Here is an 11,529-nt window from a genome sequence, read left to right on the forward strand (position 1 = left end):
AATCCCTTGGCGGTAAGTTTGTTGCCCCTAGCAACAACTTCAATGGCTTTTGGCACCAGCGAGTCAGGGAGATTCCTGATCAGTTCCTCTGAACTGTCTCTCGGCTTCTTGGCAGACTTTTCTTTTGTCTTGTCACAGTCTCCTTCACTTAGGACTCTGTCTGTGACCGTAAGTGCAGCCCCCAGCTCCACTGGTACTCTTTTCTGAAGTTTTGGTTTTTCCACAGCCATCTCTGGAGCTTCTATTCCAGTCACCACTTTAACTTGACTCGCGGACTATTCTTCAGCTCCCCTAGTGGTCTGGCACACTCCCACCTGACATATACCTAGGGTCTGCTGACACTCCCTGTCCTCAGCTGAGTTACTGTCCCCTGCTATGTGGTGAAAACCAAGTGTTGTGAGCCTATCAGGTGTTCCTGCTCTAGTCACCTGACTATCTTCCCACAACTGCTGAAAAAATGGAAAATCCTTCCCCAGCACTACTTCATACTCTAAGGTAGGCTCTATTGCAACCTTGTGACTTATGGTACCATAGGGAGTAGAAATACACACATTAACAGTTTTATAACCCCAAATACCGGCTTGTATAGACATTATAGTGGGGTCCGGCTTTCTGCAATTGGTCTTTACCAGACTTATTATACATTTTGGATCTAACAAAACCGTCATCTTTTTACCTTCTATTTCCAGCTCACACAGGTTTTCTTTTGTCCTGCGAGAGGTGGGAATAGAACTCTTTACATCAGAACACATTAACGTAAGTGTTTCAAGAAAAACATTATCAGCCTGCATGGGTTCACAATATACAGCAACATTCACACAGTCCAGTAGAGACCTCCCAGTCCTCACTCCTTCCGGAACCTTTGTGTGCGAACTCTCAGGTGCACTCTCAGCATCCCACAGCTGCCAGAAATATGGAAAGTCTCTGCCCAGTACAATTTCCACTGTAAGTTCCGCACATACCTCCATCATATGGCTTACTGTCCCAAAACATGTATCAAATGTAATTTGAACAGTCTTACCGGGCTCCGGGCGGGACTTCACAAATGGAATTATTTCTGGCATAATCCGAGATACAGTCTGGCAACAATCCAAGTCCACCCACAGTGGGATTCCGCCCACCGACAACTCACGGGACCTCGGCTTCTTCTTGGCGACCACCGGTTGTGGCCCACGTCGGTTGCTCCCAGCAACAGCCTTTCGAGGTTGTCCCATTTTCTTGAAAAAAAAAATTCTCGATCCGTTGCCCCTAGCAACGCTCCTCCACAGACACCAAACTGGGCTTGAACTCCTCTGCTGGGTCCCTCCGACTTGCAATCTTGCAGGGGGTTGCTCCTAGCAACAGCTCCTCTCCAACTCGCCCGTTGGTTGCCCTTAGCAACGGGTCGCCCTTAGCAACGGCGTGCCCGCATCCTCCACCAAAATGTGACGATCCGTCTTGGGGATTAGCTCTGGGATCGTCCTGGAACACGCCACAGGATGCGTTTCTTCTCAATAAACCAGCAAACAAATGCTTCTAATGCAAATCTGGCACCTTGCCAGTTTTATTAGACAGGTTGCAGGGAAAGAAATAAACAAAAAGCAGGAACAACCAAAATCCTAGACCGTCTGGTCACTGACTAAACAGATCAGCTTGTCCTGACTAACAACCGCTGAGCTTCCCTCAGCCGGTTAAACATATGTCCCCTGCAACCTTCTACTCACAATGTCACTTTCTTTGAGCCCCTCATAGCTCGGGCTGTGTACTCCTCAGCAGGCTCAGTCTCTTCCCTACAGCCCACATGCTGTCTCCTAGGAAGAGCCCACATTAGACTGAGTCTCCATCTCATATACACTTCCCTTCCTTCCTGCCTCATTACTTAAGAAGCAGGTGAGAGCTTCTGCAGGGTGAGCCAAGGAAATACACCCTTTCCTTGCCACACTGCCACAATATATATATATATATATATACATATATATATATATATATATATATATATATATATATATATATAAATATTGTGATGATCCGTCTTGGGGATTAGCTCTCGGATCGTCCTGGTCACTTGCCACGGGACACGTTCCTCACAATAACACCACAGCCCACAGTTCCGCATACAAGTCTGGCTCCTCGCCGGCTTTATTTCCACAGGTTGCAGGTAAAACAAAACATAAACAGGAACAAAAATAAAGCCCTAGACCGTCTGGTCACTGACTATACATGTAAGCATGCCCTTACTACGAACTGGTGAGCTTCCGTCAGCCAGTTAAAAACCTGTGCCACCTGCAACCTGTTTTGCTACCAGTTCACACCTGTACTTGGACCACTCGCAGCGCCTTCTGCGTGTTACCTAAACAGGGCCCGTGTGTCTCCCCCTCTAACAGCCAGCATACTGTTTCCCAGGGAGAGCACAGATTAGACTGCGTCTCCATCTTATATACACCTCCCTTCCCTGCTGCCTCATTACTTAAGAAGCAGGTGAGAGATACTTCAGGGTGAGCAAAGGAAATACACCCTTTCCTTGCCACCTTATCACAATATATATATATATATATATATATATATATATATATACATATCTATATATACATATATATATATATATATATATATATATATATGTATATACAGTATACACTGTATTTATCAGGGTATAACACGCACCGGCCTATAACATGCACCCTCATTTTTCCAAGGGAATTTGTGTAAAATCTTTCTCCAAATATCTTTGTTAAAATGAGTGTGCGTATAAATGCGTGTATACCCCGATAAACTCTTTCTGGCCCCACAGAAGCTACTGTGGTTCAAAGACTTAAAGCGACCGTTGTAAATCATATAACTGCAGTGGCTTCTGCGGGGCCAGAGTCCCGCCGCCGCCCGATTTCCATATCCGTCCCATCCCCGGCTTTCATATTTACCTGTCGGCGCGCTCCTGCAGGCTCCAGCGGCATCCTGCGCTGGCCTGTGCGTTGCGCACTTACAAGTTACAGGCGTCAAGAAGCTGCTGCAGCGGCCACTTTGAATCATTGAACCGCAGCAGCTTCTGCTGGAACGTACATATAGATAAGTTAAATAGATAGACAAGCCAGTGAACCGGTCTTCCTTTCTAAACCCTATGGGAGAGGAAAAGGAACAATGACGCTCTTGTCTTCATATCCAGTCCTTATATCCCATTCTCATATCTCATTCTAATATCCTGTCCTCACATCCTATCCTTATATCCTGTCCTCATATCCCATTCTCATATCCTGTCCTCATAGCCTGTCCTCATAGCCTATCCTCATAGCCTGTCCTCATATCCCGTCCTCATATCCTGTCCTCATATCTTGTCCTCATATCCCCTTCTCATATCCTGTCCTCATATCCCCTTCTCATATCCAGTCCTCATATCATGTCCTTATATCCCGTCCTCATACTCTGTCCTCATATCCCGTTCTTATATCCCATCCTCATATACCGTCCTTATAATCTGTCCTTATATCCCATTCTCATATCCCACTTCATATCTGACCTCATATCCTGTCCTCATATCCCGTTCTTATATCCCATCCTCATATCCCGTCCTTATAATCTGTCCTCATATTCCATTCTCATATCCAACTTCATATCCCAATCATATCTTGATCTCATATCCTGTCCTCATATCACACTTCATAAATGACCTCATATCTCATACTCATATCCCAGGATGGATGTTTTAAAGTCCCAGGCAATCTCTGCAGCCCAGAGTAAATGTAACCCGGAGATGTACTAGAAGTCCTTTGACCTGTATAGGACTTCAAAGAACCCACCCTCCGTTCTCACAAAAAGGGGTTGGTTAGGGTAAACATAACTTTTTTTATATTTTTATTTGACACATAATTAACTTGTGGAAGTTATCCTGGAACATACATACATATATACTGAAGGGTACAAGAGTCTTGATAGAATAATACAGATCTGTAATGTTGTATGATGTGTATCTTAATTCTGTAATCTTGTATGATATATCTTGATTCTGCCGTTTGTAACCGCAAGGCTCGTATCGTACTTCTCGTTTTCTCAACTGCTGATTCCTAACTGTTGTGCACGTACATCCTGTTCTTGTGTTCTGCTGACTTGTAACTATTAAGCAACATGGTATATATATATGAACGTTGGCAAATAGTAAAACAGAGCGTACTTTGACGGCATCTTGTGTGCATGTATTTTTTCCACACCTGACAAGACGCTCTCCTGGCCAGTACAAGCCTTAAGCCAAATTGGACCTAGTACCAGGGGTACAGAAAAGACAGAGAACCAGTACCAGGGGTACTGAGTAGATTATAAAGTTATACCTTTCAGCTGGGGGCTCGTCCGGGATCGAGAGGGTCATCCTCCGGACCGGTAAGAACCATATCCTTGTGTGGTATTGTCGACCCGGGGGGCACTGGCCACGTCTCGATTCCAGTAAGTATAAGAGTTATTTTCATATCGTGTCTGGGACACAGTATTACAGTATTTGCCTTCTGTTCAGGGAACAGGGGAAATGAGGAACTAAGAGTAATTTGACAATCCAGGGTGGTTGTCTTGTTTCAATTTGGCTTAACGCTTACAAAAAACTTCTTGTATTTCTGTTTAGTTCTGTTTAGTGTTTTACTTGTAACTTCCTTTTTTTTCCCCTTACGCTTAAGAAGACACGTGAGTATACTAACATTGCTTTAATGTATAGAATAAGGTGCATATAACTGTTATAATAATAATAATAATAATAATAATAATAATAATAATAATAGTAATAATCTGCTGGTTCTCAAAACATCTGTAAGACGCCCCACCCTCCCGGCTAGAGGTAACTTGTTGACCCGGGATGTGGTGAAAGCAAGTGACAGTTTGTTCAGAGATACCGTGCATGCTCAGTGATTGGTGCAATTAAATCAGAGAATCCCTAATCTGTTGAGAGGAATTGTCGGAGCCATCAGAGTTCAATACAGCCAAATCCAGAGATTGAGGCTTTGCACCAATTACTGAACATGGGTTCCAAATCATCTAAGTCCTATCCTCCTCCCCTTCCCGGTGAAACATGTAAGGCTTATGTGGCCCGAGTTAGCCCTACAAGATGGGACTTAGTGAATCCGTGGGTAGATGATATAGTTGGTTGGTCAGAATTCATGAAGGACTCCAGCCCATTCCCAAGGGAGGGGGCCAATGATAAATACCACCTGACCCCCACTCTAACAACTACATTTGTAATCTCGAGAAGGGTAGAGAGCGTATATGGAGAGAATTAAAAGAGGAACCAAAATCATCACTGCCTATTGCTGTGGCATGCAAACAAAAACTAGGTGAAACTGTTACTGAATTTTGGGAAAGGTTCACAGCATGTTGGCGTTATGATGCAGGGCTGTGTAAATTGTTTGATAGGATTAGAGATTGTTGTCAGAAATAGAGACTCAACGATTTGGTGGAGAAGCAGGTGATTTGTGAAGGAGAAAGCATGTGAAGCAGTGTGAGGAATGTAGGATGAGCAGAGCTGACACTGCTGGAATAAATGAAGTGAAGATGAGTGTTCAATGCTATGGAATGGAGTGATGTGGTAAATCGCTTGGAAAGCCCTGTGTATGTGGTCATATGATGGCGTTTATAGGATGGTTCTTATGATATAAAGTATGTTATATATGTGTGAGGTGTATAGAATCAGGAGTGTATAGAAAATGACCAGTGAATGTTTTCCCTGTGAAGCTGTTGTGTTGTAATGAAAATGGTGTTAAAAGAAAAATATATTCACGTGGTATTAAATTGAACTATTTGATGATTTTTCATTAATTTCTTGCCTTCACAGTAACACAGGGTTGATGCCAAAAAAAAAAAAAATGAAATGTATCAGGAAATGCGATTAATTGTCTGATTATATTACAGGAGTAATAACAGAAGAAATTTGGCCAAGAAGATAAAATAAATATAAAAAGTGATCACTATTTAATTGATAAATATTACTTTAGGCATTTACAATCAAGCTAATGGTTTACTGGATTATAAACAATGCGCATTGGAGATAATTATTTTTCAAATTTTTGAGAGAGCTGTGTACACTTTTATTTTTATATCTTTGGTGAGAATGTGGGCCCTGTGTGTTGTACGTTAAGTATTTGTAAATGTCGGTATTGTTACATGTTATGTTTCTTGTATGTCTCTTGATGTTATGTAACACTGTCAGTAACACATGTGATAATAGATGTTTCATGGTGACTGACCAGAACTGGGGAAAGACAAGAAGCCAGACTCAAAGGGGCGGTGACTGGTGACACAGAGGTTTGGGAGGAGTAAGGCGGGGTTTACAGGGAGCATGACAGCTTCTTCTTCGGATCTGGTGCAATTTTGTTTTTCAGGGGATATGTGTGTATGTGCATGTGTATATGTATATATGTATATATGCGTATATATATGTCTACTGTTTGAAATTGAGTATGTTCATAGCACCTGTATACACAATGCCCCGAGGGTGACCATTTAACCTTCCCTTCCTTTCGCATCATACCTGAATGCCCTGTAAACCTCCTGAGAAGAGACCTCATATGTAAACTCAAATTACATATCACTTCATCCCAGTCCAGGTTACATGTCACGTCTGACCTCACAGCCATAGTCACACCTGCAGGGTACTATCCTGCTGGACATTATCCTGTTATGTCCCCGACCCAAGTCCCACCTGAGGTAGACCCCATTGTCTGGTCACATGGTGACCATGATGTAGGACACATTGACTGTACACCATACAAGGCAAGACTCAAACCAGACATCCTCCCGGTCTACCAAAAACAGTACCCCTTGTCACGGGAAAAAAATCAAAGGTATCCGCCCTATGATCAAACATTTCCTACACACTTGAGTTTTAGAACATACTGTCTCTCCCTACTGCACTCCAATTAATCCGGTCCCCAAACCCGATGGTACTGTCTGTTTTGTACCAGACTTGAGAGCCATCAACAGACTAATTGTGCCTATTGCCCCTATAGTTCCTGATGTCACTCACCTGTTGTCATCAATCCCAGCACAGGCAACTCATTTTTCTGTCCTCGATCTGAAGAATGCTTTCTTCTCGATCCCAGTGGACAAAGAGACCAGACTCCTTTTTGCTTTTTCCTTTGAGGGACTACAGTTAACCTGGTGTAGAATGCCCCAGGGGTATGCTGATTCACCAGTTGTGTTCAGCATTGTCCTCCAAGCCTTTATAAAATCATGGCACACCCCCCAGGGTTCTGTTCTCCTCCAAAATGTTGATGATTTGTTACTGTGTAGTTTCTCTGAGGAGGCCTGCCTTGAGGATGGTGTTGTGAACAGGTTGAATATCTGGGTTTTGTTCTGCCAAAATGGAGTTGAGCAAGTCTAGAGTCCAGTCTGTAGCGGGCCTGGTCACCCCGCACGCCCAGAAGGAAATGCAATCTTTCTTGGGTATGATAAACTACTGCAGGCAGTGGATTCCCGACTGCTCATAGAGATGCAACCCTATCAGGCAAACCAGATCTAATCAAATGGTCCTCATAAATGTACAAATCTTTTAATAACGAGTCCAGGGCTAGGTCTCCCAGATTACAATTTGCCTTTCCACATGTATGCACGAGACAATTGTAAAACCATGGCGGGTGTGCTGACACAATTTCACGGAGGCAAACTGCATCCTTGTGCTTTTTTCTCAAAGGTGATGCCCGTCTCCGTACAGGGGATGCCGGCATGTCTGCGAGCTCTTTCTGCCTGTGCTATGATTGTTGAACAAGCTACCACCCTTACTTTAGGACATGACACTACCTTGTACACTTCTCATGATGTTATCTCTCTCCTTAAAGGCCTACATACACAACACATGTAAACACAACGGCTCTCTGGATATGAGGCAATTTTCCTCAGTAATCCATCCTTGAAAATGGTGTATGCCTCCCCTACATCTGGCCCTGCGCACTAGTTGGCCTGAAAATTCATGATGATGTGATGCCGGACATACATGACTGCTTGCAAGTCATCCACACTGACGCCTCACACAGACCCGACCTCTCTTCAGTGCCCATACCTGATGCTCCAGAAGTCTTTGTAGATGGGTCATGTACACGCCCCAATGACAATGTTTACCATGCCAGTTATGCTATTGTCCAATTACCTGACATTGTCCTCAAGGCCCAGTCCATCCCCTATAAGTCCACACAAGCTACAGAACTCATCGCCCTCACAAGAGCCTGTACACTTTTTGCTAAGAAACCTGTCACCATTTACATGCACTTACCCTACCATCACAATCAGTCATCATTCACTGCAGGACACACACACGTGGGACTGATCACATTTCAAAGGGCAATGCTCTAGCAGACCACACCGCCAAACTGGCTGCTACACAACAACCTGCCTCACTGATGTTACCAGTTCTTACACCTCCTTCACTCGTAGACACACAACTTCTTCTCTCTCTTCAGTCCTCTGTTCCCAAACAAGAGGAATATGATTGGTGTTATCCAGTATTGCAGAAAAATCCTGTAACAGGATTGATCTACAAAGAGGGGAAACCATGCATACCCCAACACAGTGCCACAGTTTTATTGCTCATTTCCACGGAGTAGGCCACAGGGAGCACCTTTGAGAAGTGGAAACCAGTCCTTCCCATCATACTCTCAGAAATTAGAAAGACCCCCCATAAGACTTTAAAACTCTCCCCTTTTTGAGATTCTCATGGGTAGGCCTTTCCCGACTCCATGGGCCCAACGACCACTTATAACAGAAGAAGGGGACCTCGACCAGATAAGGGAACAATATGTCACAGACCTCATCCAAACCCTTGATAAAGTAGAACAAAATGTTGTCTGTAATTCTCCTTCTCTCCCACAGGAACCAACACACCAGTTCCAGGAAGGCGACACTGTCCTGGTTAAGACTCTGTCGAAAGGAAAGAAGCCCGGAGACTTCACCTTTGGACCCCCAACCACAGTTGTTGCCGTGAAGAGGACGGCGGTTCTCACGGAAGACAGCCCTTCTTGGATCCACGCCTCTCGGATCAAACTCGTTCAACATCACCCAAAGGAGGTAATAACGGGGGCAGACAGCCCTGACCTTGAAAGCCTACCGAAAGATGTACCCGCTGATGCCCTGGCCTTGTTCTGGCAGATGGTTGAAGAAACTAAGTCTCCTGATGTTTGCATTAATGACTTTATTGACTTTGATACACCCCACGGTGACTCTACAGAATGAATTAGAGAGACACCCAAACAATAAGTTCATGAAACACCATATAATGTTAGCACAAAACCTCACTGCAAAGGATTGTTGGATATGCACCCATGCCCCTGTGTCTGCCCAAAGCATGCCCTACTTTGCTATCCCTGTGCCCTCATATGAATTATTTCAGGGAGACTGTTTTGACATGCTTGCTGACAATGAGACACCATATGCAAAGAACTGAAACACCTCAGTGGGTATTCCTATAGTAGGATGGGTGGGGCAGCCATGGTGGCAGGGAAACTTAAGCAGCCCAGGCCCAGGACCACACCAAATGTTGGTCTTCAAAGGGGGTTCCTGGGTAACTCGAGTAGTCACACATATATTAGACCTAGGAGAGATCCCCACGGAAGGGATAAAAGTTAGTTTTCACAGGACATCCGCAAGTACTGATCTTCTTAAGCCCAGCCAGATAGAAAGGTACTTACATGACCCAAAATGGCCAAATAACACCCTCTTTACTCAGGCTACTCAAGACGTAGACTGCTATAATATAACAGGACACCAACCATGCAATGACACGTCAGAATACCAACTTACTGATCCAATATGTAATAACCCAGATGTGGGCTACTGCGGTAGATTAGGGCAGATACCTTCCTGGTGTTACTTAACAAATGCCTCTAGACTCATTGACATAGTTAATAAACTTATCAATCAACATTCCTCTTTCTGGGAGCTCCCACGAGACATCTATTGGGTATGTGGTAGGGAAGCCTACAAGTGGTTGCCGGTAGGGGTCAAAGGCACATGCACCCTAGCTAGACTTACCCCCTCCACCTTTGTCATATCCAACGACGACATTGACATGAGAGCAGCTCCTAAACATATGTTATACCGAAGAGCAGCAGATAACAAAGAAAGGGAAAACGGTAGGCCACATGTTGTACAAATGGGAATAACCAACAAGCTTTTTAGCACCATTTTTATATATCCAATGGTGATGCAAATATGGGATAAGTTAGTCGAAGCCACTAACTACCTCGATGACCAAATATATGACATTTTAGAAATTACTAATACCTCTGTGTCCGTGCAAAATCAACTGATGATAGTGACTAACCAACACGCAATAGTCTTGGACTATCTCACAGCAGCTCAAGGAGGGATGTGTCAAATCATAGGTCCTACTTGTTGCCATTACATAGACACTTCAGGAACAATTCAGATGCACCACCAGCTTGAGAACATACAAAAATTGAGGGACAAATATGCCAAAGACAATGAAATCAACAGGGATAAGTGGTGGGGGGATACCTTTTCAATATTGAATCCCGCTACCTGGCTCAAGGGCGTAGGAGGATGGATAGGGGGCGTTCTGCAGCTCATAATACACATTACTGTCATTGCCCTTATAGTATATGTATCAATAAAACTTATTTTCTTATGTATGAAACGCTGCAAGCCAAGACCTGCTGCAGATACTAAAATCCTCCTCTCCACCTCATCAGACACCCAAGTCCCTCTACTTCACCGTCACTCGGCAGAAGGCTATACTGCCTACATAAAGACTTTTCAAAAGAAAATAGAAAACAAGAAAAACCAAGTTGTCTAAAGTGACAACTGGTTTTAAGAGGGGATTGAAGGGTACAAGAGTCTTGATAGAATAATACAGATCTGTAATGTTGTATGATGTGTATCTTAATTCTGTAATCTTGTATGATATATCTTGATTCTGCCGTTTGTAACCGCAAGGCTCGTATCGTACTTCTCGTTTTCTCAACTGCTGATTCCTAACTGTTGTGCACGTACATCCTGTTCTTGTGTTCTGCTGACTTGTAACTATTAAGCAACATGGTATATATATATGAACGTTGGCAAATAGTAAAACAGAGCGTACTTTGACGGCATCTTGTGTGCATGTATTTTTTCCACACCTGACAAGACGCTCTCCTGGCCAGTACAAGCCTTAAGCCAAATTGGACCTAGTACCAGGGGTACAGAAAAGACAGAGAACCAGTACCAGGGGTACTGAGTAGATTATAAAGTTATACCTTTCATATACGTACAGACATTGAGTTTTATTTATATAGATATGTATGATAACAATCTGTGGGGACAGACAACATTGGCTGAAGATGATTGAATATAAATAATTACACAGTCTACTGTACATCTAGATGTGCTCCTATCTATTTACTTTCCATGCAAATGGAGATATATTTTGGGAAGTTTTCCTTTCATGGATACTTCTAATGTATGCATGCTTTATAGGTAAACAGTGGCATATAATGCTTATATGCTGTAAAAAAGCATACAACATAAACTATGGATTTTTTTTTTTACTGTATGTTTTCGTGTAGAAGAGCATAAACAATAAAGCTATGCTATAGA

At 43.4% G+C, this 11,529-nt stretch overlaps 1 protein-coding gene across 2 annotated transcripts; it reads left to right on the forward strand.

Annotated features, from left to right (window-relative positions):
- The first annotated feature begins 4,389 nt into the window (after nt 1-4,389).
- Nucleotides 4,390-11,058, forward strand: LOC130360737 (syncytin-A-like). Of its 2 annotated transcripts, none has more exons than XM_056563314.1 (2): nt 4,390-4,407; nt 8,809-11,058. In XM_056563314.1, exon 2 carries the CDS (start codon nt 9,470-9,472, stop codon nt 10,748-10,750), a length of 1,281 nt encoding a protein of 426 aa, XP_056419289.1. In that variant the 5' UTR covers nt 4,390-4,407; nt 8,809-9,469; the 3' UTR covers nt 10,751-11,058. The 2 variants fall into 2 exon arrangements, with proteins under 2 accessions (XP_056419289.1, XP_056419281.1); XM_056563306.1 differs by lacking the exon at nt 4,390-4,407 and adding an exon at nt 4,418-6,049.
- Nucleotides 11,059-11,529: the final 471 nt, after the last annotated feature.

The sequence above is a fragment of the Hyla sarda genome, chromosome 1 (genome assembly GCF_029499605.1).
Source record: "Hyla sarda isolate aHylSar1 chromosome 1, aHylSar1.hap1, whole genome shotgun sequence".
Classification (NCBI taxonomy): Eukaryota; Metazoa; Chordata; class Amphibia; order Anura; family Hylidae; genus Hyla; species Hyla sarda.

Bases quoted from the DNA above. Each gene is read 5' to 3' on its own strand.
- LOC130360737 (XM_056563314.1), top strand. From the start codon at position 9,470: ATGTTGGTCTTCAAAGGGGGTTCCTGGGTAACTCGAGTAGTCACACAT.